Genomic DNA, 17546 nt, shown 5'->3' with positions numbered 1-17546 from the left:
GGTAGCAAGGGTGAGGTGGTAGCAAGGGTGAGGTGGTAGCAAGGGTGAGGTGGTAGCAAGGGTGAGGTGGTAGCAAGGGTGAGGTGGTAGCAAGGGTGAGGTGGTAGCAAGGGTGAGGTGGTAGCAAGGGTGAGGTGGTAGCAAGGGTGAGGTGGTAGCAAGGGTGAGGTGGTAGCAAGGGTGAGGTGGTAGCAAGGGTGAGGTGGTAGCAAGGGTGAGGTGGTAGCAAGGGTGAGGTGGTAGCAAGGGTGAGGTGGTAGCAAGGGTGAGGTGGTAGCAAGGGTGAGGTGGTAGCAAGGGTGAGGTGGTAGCAAGGGTGAGGTATCTGAGGATTTTAATGACTAACAAACTTTTGGTAATATTACAGTAACAGAAAAAAGAATCAGGAGATGGGCTGCTTACTTGAAATTTATTTGGTTGTAACGGCAAAGTAGCTCCTTCTCTGCAGTAAATATAACCTCCCCATGTACGTTTAAAACTTGCAGGCAGTTGCAAGATTATAGCACAGCTAGCAATTGAAATTTCTTAAATTCTTAAAATTTCTTAAAGCACAAAAGATCATGCCTTCAGCCCCATCAAGTCATGGGGGAGACACGTTTATCATGGGTTCATGAAACCTTGCATCTTACTATGGATTGTCCTCCTTAAAGATTTAACAAAGACTGTGGATTGGAAAAGATACTTATTAAAAGAAGTGGAACAAAGGAACAAAGCAAGAAAAGAATAAAGGAGAACAGCATAAATAACAGGCAAACTTTAAAGTCTTTCAGGTCATTTAAATGACCCTATCCATACAGCATATAAACTCTTTCAAACTACTTTGGGGGGGAAAAAGGAACTGCTTTCTTCCTCATAACATGTAGGAGATGACAGTCAGGATATATATACACACACATCTGACCTAAAGGAAGGCAAATCAAAACACTATATCGTGCAGTGAGGTTTGAAGTGGCAGTGTCTCTGATGACTACTTTCTCTAGTAAGCATGAACTGCATACCACAAGTTTTGGTCCTGTTTGCAAAATCATCATATTCTGGCAACTTAACTGAGTCAATAAAACTTCTAAAGATGTTAAAGCTGAAAGGACAGGCCATCGTTTCAAGTATCTTAACTCAAGGGCCCTCGTAGTCAGTAGAGTTTATGAACTGGTCTCTGTATTCACTGTAGGAGCCAGAGCAGAGACAAGAGCTTGGAGATGTCTGTACAAACAACGACCTATGTTGCTGGGCAAATGGTCTGCTGTACTTGGTACCAGTGGGAGTTTTTTCAGGGCATCATTCACAAGTTACGTTATTGCTAGGAATAGCAAACTGAATTAATGAAGGTGTGGAGATCCTGGCACTGTGGTCCAGCCAGCCCTGAACCAGATGAAGTTTCATTCTACGGCCTGTCCAACTGCAAATTGAAATTAGCTGGTCCATGGGGTTTACTGACAAAGCTATTGGACATTTAATAGCTCAGGAGAGTAACATGTGCACTGAGGTTATAGATACAGTCTACACAACAGGTGTACACATACCACATTACAGAGAAGCATTGGCCTTGAGAACTTTTCTCCTCCTTTTTACTACATGTAATTTCTGGGCTCTGTTCTGACTATAGATTCTTTATCCAAGACCTGCTAACAAGTGGGCTGCAGCAACAAGTGTGAGGTAATGCTGTTGGCATTTTATAAAAATGAGACATAGGCTTGATTGTTGCCTATGTATTGCATGCATTTCTGTCTGTAATTTGTTACCATGTCTCCCGATAGATCTGGAACTGTTCTCAGACTCCATAACTGAAGGCTCTGAATGAACAGAGCTGTTGAGGTACCTACATTCATCTACTGAATTAGTTTGTATCAACTACAAATCACACAAGATAGACTGTGCAGAAGAATTCTTATAATCTACCTAGTTTTTACATCATATGGACAACAATCACTACTAAGAACTAAATATAATTTCAGACTCAAATACCATAATGTGCCTTTTGGAGTGAAAGGGACTGACACTTTAGAGCAGTATTTTCACATGAAGTCCCTGACCTTTATTAAACACAAAGACAGTATGTTACTGTAACACATACTGCCACTGTAAAATAAAATTTTTTTCAAAACAGAATTGGACTAAACTTATGTCAAGCTCAACACTCCTCATAATTAAGTCTCATTCATTCAGTCTTCGTAAACATCCATAGATTTCTATTCTGGTCTGCAGAGAGCTAATGACTGTGCAAATACCAGCTTTGAAGTCTCTTTCAAATCAGCAAATACAACAGTAAATGATCTTTAATAGGCTCACCGGGCAACAGCTCTGATGAAGTCCAGAGATACAATACATTTATATCGTGGTCCATCAAGCTGGTTATTATGGTCAACCACAGATAACAGCTGGAGAGTCACAAGAGAGGTGATCTATGAGCAAGACACATCAGTAATGTTAGTAATTTTTGCTAACATGAATGGCAGCGACCAATTTTTTTTTTCTGTTTGTCATCATTCCGTATTTCTTTGGAAAGTCACTCATACTTGCTCACGGATTTTCACAGAGTTCTGGAGCTAGCAAACCCAGGAACGTATATATGTTTTCACCATTCCATTTTCAGCACAGGCAGTGAGAGACACAGGCTAAGCCCTATCATCCTTCATATCAACAGTTATTCTAGAGTTCTGATCAGAGAGAGGGGAAGGCAATGTGGCAAACAGCAATAATAGCCATGAGCTGAACATCTTCCAAATCTCTGCCTGACAGCCAGGAGAGACTTTGATTCTCTTTCCGTTATACCCAAAGACCGCCTCTTGAACCTTCACACTAGAAGTTGGATGTTCCCATGCCAGCTCATACCACATTTTGAACAGATGGATATATCCCTCTACTCTAGATGAAAAAATATTTTGAAGGCTGGAAGGTTGCGTGCTTAGAAAGAGCAAGGCCCGAAAAGAAATTTGTCTGTAGACAAATACTGACACATACTGTCTTGACAAAGCCATTATTTTACCAGAATAGCAATGTACCACCATATTTTTCACTATCTTCGTTCTTCCAAATGATGACTGCAGTATCACTAAAGTGCAGTCGCAGGATGTCACTGTTGAGTGCAACCTGTCTGTTCTGCCTCAGTTAGGATAAAGCGCTGTGGTGATTCCACTGTCTTCCTACCACCTCCCAGCTCCCAGGGGAAATAAAGAGGTGTGCTGGTTTTGGCTGGGGTAGAGTTATTTTTTTTCATAGCAGCTAGTATGGGGCTGTTTTGGATTTGTGCTGGAAACAGTGTTGATAACACAGGGATGTTTTTGTTACTGCTGAGCAGGGCTTACACAGAGTCAAGGCCGCCTTTTCTGCTTCTCACCCCACCCCACCAGTGAGTGGACTGGGGGTGCAGAAGGACTTGGGAGGGGACACGGCTGGGACAGCTGACCCCAACTGACCCAAGGGATATCCTACGCCATATGACGTCATGCTCAGTATATAAAGCTGGGGAAAGAAGAAGGAAGGGGGGGACATTCAGAGTGATGGCATTTGTCTTCCCAAGGAATGGTTACATGTGATAGAGCCCTGCTTTCCTGGAGATGGCTGAACACCTGCCTGCCCACGGGAAGCAGTGAATGAATTCCTTGTTTTGCTTTTCTTGTGTGTGTGGCTTTTGCTTTACCTATTAAACTGTCTTTATCTCAACCCTTGGGTTTTCTCACTTTTACTCTTCCAATTCTCCCCGCCACCATCCCATCAGGAGGTAGTGAGCGAGTGGCTGTGTGGGGCTGAGTTGCTGGCTGGTGTTAAACCACTACAAGCAGGACAAGAGGTAAAGCAGAAAACAAGAAAAGTTTTCCCTAAACTTTGCTATAGATGCCACTGACAATTCAAGGCAGCAAGGTTACATTCTATGAAGAACTCACATCTGACCACAGCTCTACTTTTCAAAAAAGCCAACCAGCCATGACCTACCTCTGTGTAATGATAATAGCATAGTAAGGAATTTCTGAAGAATAAATATATCAGGAAAGAGAGTGTCATTTCAAACCTTCAAGGAAGCACATTTCTATAAAAAGCAGCGGCAAGTTCTTACCAGTATCAGTAAGAAAAAAAAAAAAATCCTGTCTCAGTAATAACCCCACTCTTTTGCTGAAACTGAACTCGATCTTCAAATTTGTGACAGTGCTTGCAGGAGGTAGGAATAATTATTAAAGTTTTCCCTTAAGTGGACATAGTATAAAAAAATTACCTACCCGTTGAGATTAGAAAAAATTATGGTCACCAAGAATGAGGCAATTCTTATAACAGCCTGTGCTTAACTTTCTTTTATGTGGCATTAGACAAGAACAGTTTGGATGCTATCATTCTGAAAAGTCTTTGGAGGTTGATTAAGGAATACTGGCCTACTCGTATTCATGAAGACAAATTCCATGTAGTTAATTCAAGTCTATAAATTAAAGAGTAGCATGTGATTCCCAAATTGTTAGCATTGACAGCATTTAAGAAAACTGAACTCAGTATATGGTAAATGGCCCAAAATCCAGTTCATTAATCACTTTATACATATCACTGAATTGGGATCAACCTCAAGCTTGTTATGTGTTTTTATTTTCTTAAAGTACTCACGAGTTTAAGAGCACATTTTTCTATATCCTTTATTAAACAAAGTCCTTATTCAGTCAGTGAAGAAGCATTATGGAGTAATCTGCTGTAACAACTGCTATTTTACACCCCAGTGCACCATTACTGGCAAATCACTTCTGCAATACCTACTTGCAGCTGGCCTCACGTCCAGAAATCACCAATGAAGGAATGGCAAGAGGCTCCTAAAAGCTCCCAACGAACACAGCAAAAGCCTAGAGAGTTTGGAGTTGGACTCATCTCAGTTTTATGTGGGATGTAAAAATGACCTTGCTGCTGCATTACAAATGCTCCAGTAATATTTTAACAATGAGTTGTAATAATTTTCTTTTCCAACTAGCACCAAATTCTATGTATGTGACATAAGGTCAGCAGTGTAAAATTCCTTACTAAAGGCTGACTCAATAAATCTGAAATAGCTGACTAGATACTAAATTTCATTAATATTTTTGACTCAAGACTCTGAATACTCAATATACAATATTAAGACAAATGAAGCTATTGATCATCTGTGTAACACAAACTTAGCAAACTGCAACCTTTTACTCATTCTTTCACAAATCCTATATTTATTTAGCTTAATAAAAATGACATCACAGGGAAGTGAGTGCTGAAACAGTGAATCCTGACTGTGAGATTGCTTCAAAAGTAGAAAAAACTGCCATTTTCAATTCATGGAGGTAAGAAACAGTTTTATCTCCAAAGAGACTCAGCAGAGACAAAGAGAAAGAATGTATATCTAAGAGGAGTAAACAGGGACCAGCTCCCCTAAAGACAGCAAATGTTAGAAGCTAAAATACCTACCTTGTGAGTCTTTGGAGCAGAATTCAGAACCTATTTACAGATGCCTAGCCTGTACACAGAGAAAGGCAGAGATCTCTGAAGGACCAAGCCAAAAGCTTGCATGCTGAGGGGGCAGCAGCCTGGAGCTCTGTTTGCATAGCTTTTTCGATGATTTCAGGGAGATTCAAAACCAGCAAGAGAATTCTGTCACCCCAAAGCAGTGACTTCTTCATTCTTTCTGCTTTATACAATACAGCAGGATTCTCCTGCTGATGAGTCAGCCACAGAATTGGGTAACACATGTATTTTTTGCAATAAATTGCTTTGCCAGAAGAAAAGAGTCAGTTGTGGTAGATGTGGAATTATTAAGTTCCTTAAATATTTTCTGCTGAACCTATCTTTCTAGACCCAATTAATAAGAATTACTGTCTTCACCAAATGGTTAAGAAGTCTTCTAGGACAGAGAAGGCTCAATCCCCTCCTGACACAAGAGGTTTGAACACCTCCTGGCTGAACAGCTAACAGCTAAGTGGGGCGGGGGTAGTGGAGAAAGAAATAAAAACCTATGTATGGTATTAAATCATTACCAGATCTAACTTTCATTCTAACTGCTTCTGGAACTGAGCTATTTTGCATAAAATTGCATTAATATAAACAGTCTCTCTCTCTGTGCCTACTTAGGGCATGAACCTGGTAAAGCAGGATACAGTGGAATGAACTGGAATGAACTGGGTTTCAGACAGTGTATTTGTAGTCAAATTTTAAAAATCACTAATTTTCATGTTCTGTTAACTCTTAAGGTCCAAGTACCACTTATAGCTTAAGCACTGAAAAAATGTTACTACTTCAGAAGCTCAGGTGTAATACTGTGGAGGCAATCTGTTCTTAAACGAAGATACATCAAAAGTTTGGAACGCAGTTGGGGGAAAATATGAACACAATGTCAAACTAATTGCACTTATTAGCAACAAAAAACCTTCTCAAAGGTTTTTTTTTTTTTTTTTAAATACCATGGGTACAGTGGCTCCATTTCATTATCACAAAAGCTGGGGAAAAAACATCTGGCAAGAACAGACTAGAAACAAGCCAGAAAAACTGTGTGGGTGACATAAGAAAGAATATTTATTGAGAATCTTTTGAACAAAAGAAATTACAGTTGGAAGAAGTATTCTAAAGCTATTAATAAAATTAAAATTAGATCTGGTAATTATTTAATACCAGCAAAAGTTAATAAATAAATGGAGTTTTATACAGGAGTAACAAAAAAAAATCTGACGAAAAGTTACTGATCTGAAAGATGTGAAGAAACAGGTGTCACTGGTATGTTTAAAGCCATGATTGAGTCTTCTTTGAAATATGTTTGTAAGAGAAACACGCTGCTGAAAGATTGGATGCAAGGTGAGAATAATCATGAAAGCATGGTGGAGAGTTGCTGCCAGGAGGAAATGACCGCTCTGATTGCTTCTGGAGATTTGCTGGTCAAATATGGACATTGAAACCTCTGGAAAAAACAAAGCAACCCACAAGCCATCCTTAAAAGCTGCTTTTTTTCCTATCAGCCTGAGCTAACAGATGGGCCTTGAATCATTCTTCAAGCAGACACAAAGACTGGCTTTGTGAGCACATGGTTGCGTGGAAGCAAGAAGGATTCCAAAAGTGAGGGCTGTCTGCTGAGAAAGGCCGAGTTCTTCCCGAGGACACCATGAGAAGCCAGAAAACATTCACGGAGGTGCAAAACCTGAGCAGAATTAGGACCCGAGATACAGGGAAACACATGGTTTGTTCAGGTAAGCAGTGACTGATGATCACAGAAAAGCGTAGGGACAAAGTGTGTGGCACATCTCAAATCCACAGGATAAAGCTAAACAGAGAAAGTGACACTGACTACTAGCAGGAGAGAGAAAAAAAACCCAGCTGTTTCCTTAGAGATGTGATTGAAATCCGAGTGGTACATTTTAAACTGGAGTAGACAAAATACTAATGAAAGACACTAGCAGGAACAACCTCAAACTGGCAGAGACATACTAGATGATCTGCGAGGTATTTTTCATCTCCACAGTCTATAATCTTCAATTATCTTGCCCAAGATGCAATGTTAATTGTAACTCTTTGGTCTGGCTTACTTTCAGCCACAGCTTTAATCTGTTTTATGATTCTGAACCTAGAACCTATCAAGAAATTAAGAACTTTCATTATTTCAGTACCATCAGACGACAGTACTATGTTCTCTCTCAGTCATATTAAAATTTATATGCACCCTAGTGCTTTGCAGCACCACCATCACACGGCTCAAAGCAAACATGCAGCTCACTGCACTTGTTCGAAACCCACCACTGCCGGGAGTTATGTTCATGCACATGCTAAAACCACTGCTATGCAACAAGACAGTTTGAAAAACAGATGCCATTCAGAAAACACATTTCAGTCAAAATGACTGCCACAATAGTCTCCTGGAGTTAAATTCAATGACCCTAGTACAAATTATGTGAGCGTAAAAAAAACCTGCTCAAAACGATTTCAATCAAAATTATAGCTCGAGTATGTTCAGGATGTCAGCCTTGTTAGAATAGCTCATACAGAAAGGTAACAATAGAACGTTACTATTATATACATTTAAGCCAGCAATTGATCAAAACTGTTTTTATAAAAATTATTAAAAATGAATCAACATTTTTCTGAACACTTAGATTTTAACGATCAGGTTTTGATTCTGAATTACGTTTTGTGCAAGGTTTTTAATGCTTTTAAAAAAAATAGAACAGAAGAGACTGCACTAGGTGATGTGACCTACCATTTTATCAGATCTTAAATGCTTACTGTGGAAACCATTTCAGCGCCTCCCCTTCTGAAACCTTTTTCTTTCAGTATTTGGTCAAATTTTCCATCTGCTAGTAGCACTCCAATATTACGAATTATATCACACGATTCTTGCCTTATTCTACACACCTCCAAATTGCTAATGGCCTTCCAGTGGGCAGCTAAAGCATTCACAACTACATGCTTCAGCTACATATTTTACCTTTTTCTCAGCTTAAATCAATCCAACTCTTTTTTAAACTATCTTCTGAATGCAATCAAAATGTTGTGACATTAACAGAACCACCAGCAGAAAGGGGTATCCCAGCCACAGCCTCAGTGGTGCTCCACAGACAGCACCTTATGCCCCTCACTTTGGTAACACACACACAGGTGGCCATATAGGACGCTGCAGTGCACGGCAAACGCAGTGACCCAGTCTGCCTTGCAAGCCTTTTTCCTCTATGGATCTTTGTGTTTGGTGTTGTTCTTTATCCTGTATTACTTATTTGCATTTCTCGCGCATACATATTACTTCTTATTTTGTGTTGACTCTCCAAGACATAGTGTGTTATTTCTTTATCTGCAGCAGTATACACCACACTTCCCAATTTTTAAGTAATTTCTGCATATCTCATCCAGGGGTTGACAACACTTTACCAGCAGACTTCATCAGATTGGGTCAAACAGAATTTAACACTAATTACTAACTTGAACAAACTTTCACGACATAAATGTGTTGACAAATTCCAGATGTGACAGTATTAAATTCACTAAATGTTTAATTACTACAGGGGAGGGAGTGTGTGGGGAAGGAAATCAACTGACTACTTCTGCTACCACTTACTTTTAAATACCAATGCTGCTTAGGCTAACAGATCTTTTCTTCTTTTATTTTCATACCCATTTAAGGATCTGAAAATGTTTGTTCTATCATGACGTTAGGGATGTTTAGCTATTACTAGGAAGCACTCTTGACAGCCTGGCAGGGAAGGGGATTTGTATCCTATTTTCCCCTAAGAATTATCATGCAACACGCCTACTTTCAGTCTTGAGTACAATAAAGAATTTACTGGATTGAGGTCAGTCCATGTCACTGAAGCCATCATATCATACCATCTCTTTCATGAATGCACTAAATATTACCATAAAAACAAGAAGTTTTTTCCCTCCAACACAATGACTCCCATAGAAGACTTTTCCAGAATCTTACTGGTACACAGATAGCAAAACTTGCTTCAGTTTCCTAAGTAATTTTATTTGAGACCTATTTATATTTTAATGAAATTTTTTTGTATTTGTTACTCTGCATCTCTGTCTTCACTGCCTCCTCTGACTTCACTTCACTCAAGGCAAATCTATGTGATTTACAGATTTAAACAAGTGACCCTTTTGACTTTTTCAAAGCTTCATCATACTGGCGGCTCAGTCATTTATTAAGACAGCCAAAACTTCTTCCAGTTTCTAAAAGATGATCCCTCTGTTTTTAGATCAAATGTTTATTTATCCTCAAGTACATGACCTTGAATTTCATGCTGTTCAACCCACTCAGTTTATATCATACTCAACATCTTCAAGATATTTTTTTGCATATCTTCACCACAGAAAACTTTACTAAGCCCAAGGCATACAACCTTGAATTTTACATTTCAACACTCTTTTCAGCTTCTACTATACAGGTCATAAGAATTCTTATACAGTATTTTCCCCACTATATAATCAGTGTTTACCAGTTCTGCCTTATACCATTCAGTCTCACTTTTTGTGTCCCACTTACATTAAATAATATTTGACAAAAAGCATTCCCAATTTCGTAATTTAAGGCATACATATGAATCTTTTGCCTTTTTCTTTTCCCCTCCTCCCTTTCTGCACCATCCCACTCTCTCCTGTCTTTCAGACCACAGGACACCTTGCTGCATACTAGAAGCTGCCTCATTTCGAGCATATTCTCCTGCAACTGGCTTCCTTGTGGCTTTTCTCTTCAATCTCAAGTGAAGCAAATGCATTTTTCTTCCTTTGAGGAATCATTTCCTCACCTTGCCTTAGAATTAATATTCATATTTTAGAATCTGCTGTCTTCAATTAGCAGTCTGTCTTCTACGGTTTTGTTCAGTGACTCTGACTAGCAGCAAATCTTGACTCATCAGCGCAGCATCCTTTCATCTCTCTTTTGTGCTTTCTCATTATCTTTAGTCCTCATGTCTTCTCTTCCAAAACCCAGTGCTTTCCAAAAAAACATACAACTTTTTTAAAACGGGGATGCTGAAACAAGACCCAGGAAACATTCCAGGAAACTAAAAAAGTAATTTAAAAAAGCAAACAAGAAACCCAGAAGGAGGTATTTCTTCATCCAAATTTGTAGTTAATCTGTGACACACTTTGCCATTGATAATTCAGTGTTGTGGTAGAGGGGTTTATGGAGTTAAGAAAGCAACTGGACGCATTCATGGAAAGAAATAAAACCACAGGCTGCTAAATGCAAAGAACATCAACTCTGTGGCATTTAAGCCACAGGAAATAAGAAGCTATAACATATACCAGAATAAACTCATCCTCTGCTTGCCCATCATCTTACATTTTTCCTGTATGCGGATATTAATCAGAAGTAGTCAGATAGTTTTACTGTCTTACAAGAAGTAAAACAGTGGGTAAAAGCCCACTTTTGGTCTGACTTAATGCAGCTGTTATAACGATTTCACCAAAGGTAAACTGTATCATCTGCATCTTCTACATCCTACTACTCTGTTGCCTCTTTACCCTTATCTTGGGGCCTCTGCAAGGGCTCTTTCACTATTAATTACTGTATTCTCTCCATACTCTGCAGTCTTAAAAAGAAAAAAGAAAAAGCAAGATGATGAAAATCCAGCTTCCCCTGACATCTTCTGGAAAGCTACTCAGTATCTCAAAAGCATTTGCAGATTAGCCCTGCCCACTCACTGTTACACTAACATAACTTTTTAAAAGCAGTTCAATAATTTATTCATTTTGCAACTATTATTAAAGGAATATGTCAAAGTATTAATGATTTTGCTTTCTCTTCATTATTTTTACTCAATATACAAATTAGGAAAAAGCCCCCTTTTCCTCTTAGCACATTTACCTTAGCATTAATCAATTTGCCTAAGGAGAAAACAGAAAATAAAAGGCAATTGACAACAATCTTTGCCTCACTCTGCTCACCAATTAAAAAAAAAAAGTATAAAAACCTCTACAGAGTGATGCATGGATAAATCAGTATTTCTGAGCCAGTTCCTTCAGATTAAGGATCATTTCAAGTACTTCATAATGCTCTAAAATGCATGCTAGAAATTTGCTTAACATTGTATTTTCTGAGAGGATCAAATTATTTGCAAATATATATATTTTGAAATCTTTTCAGAAATCTGTGAAGAACTCGAAGTGAGTTTGTTTTTATCCTCCAAAACATGCAAAACCAAGGCTTGAATGTACTTGCAATTTGCCAGAGGTCCACACACCTAATTTACTCCATAACAACCTGGGAAAGGCACTCCTAAGTAGGAGGACTACAGATACAAGTTATAGACAGATAATTCAAAAGTACTTGCCTTTCTATTTCTTACTTTAAAATCAGAGCAAACAAAGATGGTAACAGATGGTCAAAGAAACACTTGGGAAATGATGTTTACAGTTAATTTGATTACTTAAGTCAGGTAGCTTCATAAAGTGGACACCAGACAAAGGCTGGCTATTTTTCAAGGCACAGGCAATAGCTAGCCAACAGAAGTAGCCTTCTGCCACCCCCCGATTCACTTCTGCATCAGAGATCTCACGGTCCAAGTGTTTTTTTAGAAGATGAGGAAGGCAACACACAGATTGTTTTCCAGAAGTAAACCTTTGTGCAACTGACCAAGCATATAACCTTAAATTGCCAAATCCAGAAAATTTTCACCTGTTTTTTTTTTGTCCTTCTTTTCTAACACTTCGATCCCACAATGGCAGCACTTCTATTGCAAGACAAGTTCTATCAAGAACAGAAAAAAGTAACCTTAAAAATACTACCAAGTATCTGTGATACTGATAGGACTTGATACATTTACAGAAGGCCCTAAGTTTTTAACACTATCTCAGTAAAATATATAACTGTGTACACAGTTACTAGCCTTCTGTCGCTATATGAAGGAGTTTTGTTTGCAAGTATAATTTTGTATTAAAAAATAATTAAAACAATTAGGATTTCTAACCTGCTCTGAGGAAAAAAATCCGTTCTCTGTATATGCCATGAGCAGAAATCATGAAATTAAAGGATATTTCTCATGATCAGATGTTTGGGAATATCTTCTAAGACTAAACTACCTCTTTTTCCATGACAGAAAAAGATTTTCAACATGTCTTAACTGCAGCCTATTTTTGGATGATTATGATAATTAAGTGTTAAAAGAATATTGATCCAAATCTTGTATTAAGAAACAAGATATTAAGAGTTTTTAATTAAACAACCACTCCAGGAAGATTTGACCCAAATACTTCTGAAATACAAAAACTGGGCGTTTTAACCACAAGGCTAGACAAATGGTAAAACACACTGTAGTCTGAAGTGGGAGACTGCTCTGAAAAAAATGACAATTTAAAGATACTTTTATTATGTATCTTGAGATCACTATACCAAATCTTTACAGACTCTTCACAGCACCATGCTGCATCCCAACTACTCATGAGAAGTATCGCAGAAGACTGCAATCAACACCGTATTCACTGTGACTACATAAAACTCTGCACATTTTAGTGGTTCCATAACAGGAATAAATAGTAACAAAAATATAAATAGAAACAGCTTGTATCAAACCCTGAAGTACATAAGTACATCATGCTGGTACAAAACAAAGATCCCAGCCCAATATGCTGTCTTTTGAAAGGACTGGCAAAGGATGCTTAGGAAAGAGTATAATAAAATTGTAAGCAAGAGAAATTTCCCAACATACACAACTGGCTCCTGGTATTCTTTATTTCAGGGACTTTAGTAATTAGGTATAAAATTGTTCACACATATAGATCTGACCTGTTGAAATATGACATTTCATGTTTTACTTGTATTGTCAAAATGGAGCCAAAAAGAGTGTTGAATTGTGACATTAATGCACCTAATCAACACAATGGAGGAGAAATTTACTATGAGGCTACACATACACACCAAGAAATTAAAAGTTACAATACTGTCTAGCTCTCAGCAAGAGGTGCATATACAGCAATGAGTCACTCTAGGTTTTATGCCACCAAATGTAGGAAATTAAAAATCTGATTTACTTTCATTTAAGACAGTACTTAGAATTTGATTTGCTACATGATGTTGCATCCTGGACAAACCAACAGTTACAAACAAAGCTCTTACACAACAGCAACTGAGAAGAACAGTTACACTTCTGTTCAAAATCTTCCCTAACAAAATGAGGACATTTGAGCTTAACATACTCCTGTAACTTTTTTTCACAGGTACCCTTAAGCAGGACAAAACACCAAGGATGAACGCAAGTTCCAGTTCCAGGTTAGCCGACTGTCACCGCGCTGCACAAGGGAAGAGAGAACTTGGCAAAGTTGCTCTTCTCAGCAGTGGGAAATGGGCAGATCTGGAATCTCTCCTCCCTGAGCATGCCAGGAAACCAAATACTTGCCCTCAGGAAGAATATTCTGCTCTGAATCAGTAAATCTATGGCATTTTGGTCCTGCCAGGAGCAAGAAAAAGACCAGGATGAAGACTGTCACTCAGGAAGTCAATCGACCCCTCTAGCTGCTTGAAAACCAATGAAACAAACTCTACCGTAACAACACAAAGCTGATGGTTGTAACCTACGGTGAGAAACTTTGTTTGCATTTTAAAAAAAAATCTATATATTTATGTATGCTACTATAGAGGCTACAAATTTGTAACATCCATTTTTGCTAGTCTTTCTACAGAAAGTAAAGCTTTCAGTCATCCATGAATTGCTAAGTCATGAAATATTAAAAATTTAGGTTCAATGACCCATTAAATATGTTAGATGAAAGTGCAAAAGAGATCTATAAATATCTTTATACCTCTTGTATAGATGATACTGCAAAGCAGTCATAACTACCAGTTTTCCATCTTTTATTCAGTTATACTTGGTTTTATCAGATAAAGGGCATGAAACATCATCTGTCAGCAATTAATTGGAAAGGAAAACACCCTGCTCTTCAAACGCAACACTTTTTTTGCAGTTTCCATCACCCTTTAGCGCAACTGTGAAATTCTGCTAGTTATATCATGTATCACTTAGCTTTCCTAACCTGGAAAAAACAGTTTCTGACACTCACATGTTTGGCAAGCACATGTGCTCGGTAAAAAAGTTAGCAGCCAACCAAGGCAACCAATGACCTAGTGAACCAGCGTGCTGGCACACCCATCAATGATGCTTGTCAATGAATTTAACTGCCCCCTATTTGTAGGCAAGTGACATGCAGGAAAGGAATGGTCAGGTTGGGATGAGGGAAGAGAGAAATGTTATATCAAATGCTGTTACATCTCAAGAAATCCACTGGGACTGTTCTGCTCTTTGGAGCAGTAACTATGTACGTGTTCCATTTAAATACCTGCAAAAGGGAAGCACTGCTTAGGAATGGTACGCAGCCAGTTAGTATTCCTCCTGCCTTTATGGCATTCAAGGATAACACCATTTAGATGGACAGAAACATTCAAAGACACAACCCCTCCATAGATTCCTAAAAACATCTTGCTATATACACAGAGTTAAAATTTGTGTAGTTAGTAAACATCGGCTATATGGCTCCTACATCACCAAAAATCATTTATGGAGCAACAGAGTCTAAAATAGTAATGTGCTGCATAAGGCATTTTCCATGTAATTCAGGAATGGATTAAAAGCATAAAAGAACCTACACAACGTGTTCTATTTTAGTTTCAGTACAATGCAATGCAATCAAGAAACTCATTTCCCAGGTTTCTGTGTCTAATTAACATACTTATTTTTGCAGTTGATGGTTGTGATGTGCCACTTTTTTGAATAATCATTGCATCAAGACTTTTCTGTAATATTCAGTAATTATAAATCTGAATTTTTTGAATGTTAAAATTAAATCACCATAAAAAGGCTTAATCCCCCCAAAAGCTCTCTACTGATCACCGAACTCTGAAAAAATTCATACAGGAGATCAATGGAAAGGTGCAAAAAAGCAGGAAAGAATCAAGCAATCAGCAGAGTCTTTCGATCTCGTGGATAGTCACACGGCTACTAATGTGGCTATTGCCTACTTTAGTGAGAAAACACAGGAGGAAAACAAAACTGAAGAAACAGAGGGGAAGCAGTTATGATTTGGCAAAGGCACTACTAGGGTCTGATGAAAAGCTATTTGTCATTCCAATCACCTGTGCTATATCCTGAACACTTTTCCACCTCCTTGGAGGCCTTTCACATAAGCTTTAAAAAAATGGTATCAAAAAACCACTTGATCAAAAAGCGTTGTTATCAGTCTGATATTACTGATATTGAGAAGCTCAAGCAGCAGAGACCAAAATGTTGTCTAGGGTATGCTCTGGTTGAAAACACTTACGCTGGGGGCCTTTCTTTCTCTGCCACTGAAGACTCAGACCTGCTTTTCAAGAAGTTCTCAACACATCTTGTACAAGACGACAGATTACAAACAGAACACAGGCAAGGTGATTACTGCCAGGAGTTAGGTTACGGAATCAGGACATCCAGACCATTGCTCTGAGGTGCCTGGCAGCCTGCACCCTCTTAATGGCGGTATTTGATTTTACTACCAGAAATCACATTCTGGAAAGTGAAGACTCCTCCAGCTTAAACAGTTTTCAAAACTAAACTCCCAAAGCTATCTCTGGCCTTGCACATCTTGTCCTGCAGAAGCCCTACATATTGTTAAAACTTGCCTGATTTTATCTGGAAACTGTACCAAGACTTCGTCATCTCAAGAATAATTTTAAGACCCTAACCTCAGGAACTGCATTTCTGAGACACAATTTTGCACTAAAAAGAAAAAAAACCAAACCAAAACACAAAAACAAAATGCCAAAGAAAACCCCAAAACAAACAAACAAGAAAAAAACCTAGAACAAACGTTCATACAAAGACTTTTCTGTCTCTAAAACTGTTCTCAATTTATTTTATAACAGAGAAATTGTGCAACATGAATGCTACCATGGTAACAACTCATTCTATTGAACAAGAGAGAAAATAATTATCCCAAACCTGCATATCATGCAAGCACATGCAGTAAATTTAGTGCTGCCCTTTTTCCCCTTGCTATTTTTCTTCTTGCAAAGAGAAATAGATTTTGAATTTATACCTTACAGCAAGCCAGTCATCATTTTGCTTGTCCCTCCCACTTCTTTGTATATTTTACACCTCGAGTGCATGATGTGAAGGACCCAGTTACTTACAAAAAGAAAAAGGGATTAATGAATCAGAAATGCTCTTCCCCCTCCTGAGTTAAGTACAGAAGACTCCTATGTTAATGCTTCACGCATTTAAAAAAAATGAAGCCCTAAGGCAAGCACAGCACATGCTTAGTATTCACCCAGTATACTTAAACAGGAACCCTCACATTTATAGTAAACCAAAAGTTTTCCGTCACCAAACATAAATTAAACCTGATTTTACTGTTCTGTCCAAATATTCTTTGTGATATTATGTTTGTGAACATATTGTTATATTTTATATACAAGGGACCATAATATTTTCAGAAGAACTGCATGGATTCAGCCATACAAATCCAATTAATCTCAATAGAAGTTCTATGGCTAAATCCCTGTGCTTGGCTTTGACATTTTGGAAGCAGTGGGGGAGGTTTGTCAAGTAGTGAATATGTATTATACAAAACTCTGTTTTCTCAGAGAGAAATAAAATAGCATATAGGTACCTACAGATATCAACAAACATATTTATGTGACTCTCAAGAAAATTACAATCCTAGCAAAGCAGGCAATGATTTCCACAAAACACTACTCTACCAAAAATAACAGTATTATCCTGCAGTCTGAGATAAAACTAATCGCATGTACATATTAGTTGCATAAATTCTTCTTATTTTACCTCCAGTTTTGATCTTTTTACTTCATTTGCAGTGGATCTGCCTGTCTGATATAAAATGTTAAAGAATCAATTTAATTTTATGTTCACAGTTAGAGGATATCCAATGTGTTTGGCATACATAAAATTTGTGTTTTTAAAAAAGTCACTTTAAAGAAGTGACTTGGAAGTGCCGTTTAAAGAGATGATCTCATCTGCCACAGACCTTCCTCACTTTTTGCGGTTTATTTACAATCCTAAACAGCTTGAAGAGTAGAAACAAAACTACTCTTAACCAACTTCAACAACAAAGAATGCAGCTAATTTTGACAGTTTGTTAGTAATTTT

At 38.1% G+C, this 17546-nt stretch overlaps 1 protein-coding gene across 6 annotated transcripts in view; it reads right to left on the bottom strand.

Annotated features, from left to right (window-relative positions):
• The window catches only part of ORC5 (origin recognition complex subunit 5), a 93745-nt gene that overhangs the window by 21138 nt on the left and 55061 nt on the right, over window positions 1–17546 (bottom strand). For 4 of the 6 annotated variants that reach the window (XM_075081411.1, XM_075081412.1, XM_075081413.1 and 1 more), the window contains exon 14: window positions 2287–2399. The exons of the other annotated variants lie outside the window; for them this stretch is intronic. In XM_075081411.1, coding sequence (XP_074937512.1) covers window positions 2287–2399 — 113 coding nt within the window. The remainder of the gene's footprint in view (window positions 1–2286; window positions 2400–17546) is intronic. 6 annotated transcript variants of the gene reach the window in all.

The sequence above is a fragment of the Phalacrocorax aristotelis genome, chromosome 1 (assembly GCF_949628215.1).
Source record: "Phalacrocorax aristotelis chromosome 1, bGulAri2.1, whole genome shotgun sequence".
Classification (NCBI taxonomy): Eukaryota; Metazoa; Chordata; class Aves; order Suliformes; family Phalacrocoracidae; genus Phalacrocorax; species Phalacrocorax aristotelis.
This window is presented reverse-complemented; position numbering and strand designations above follow the sequence as displayed.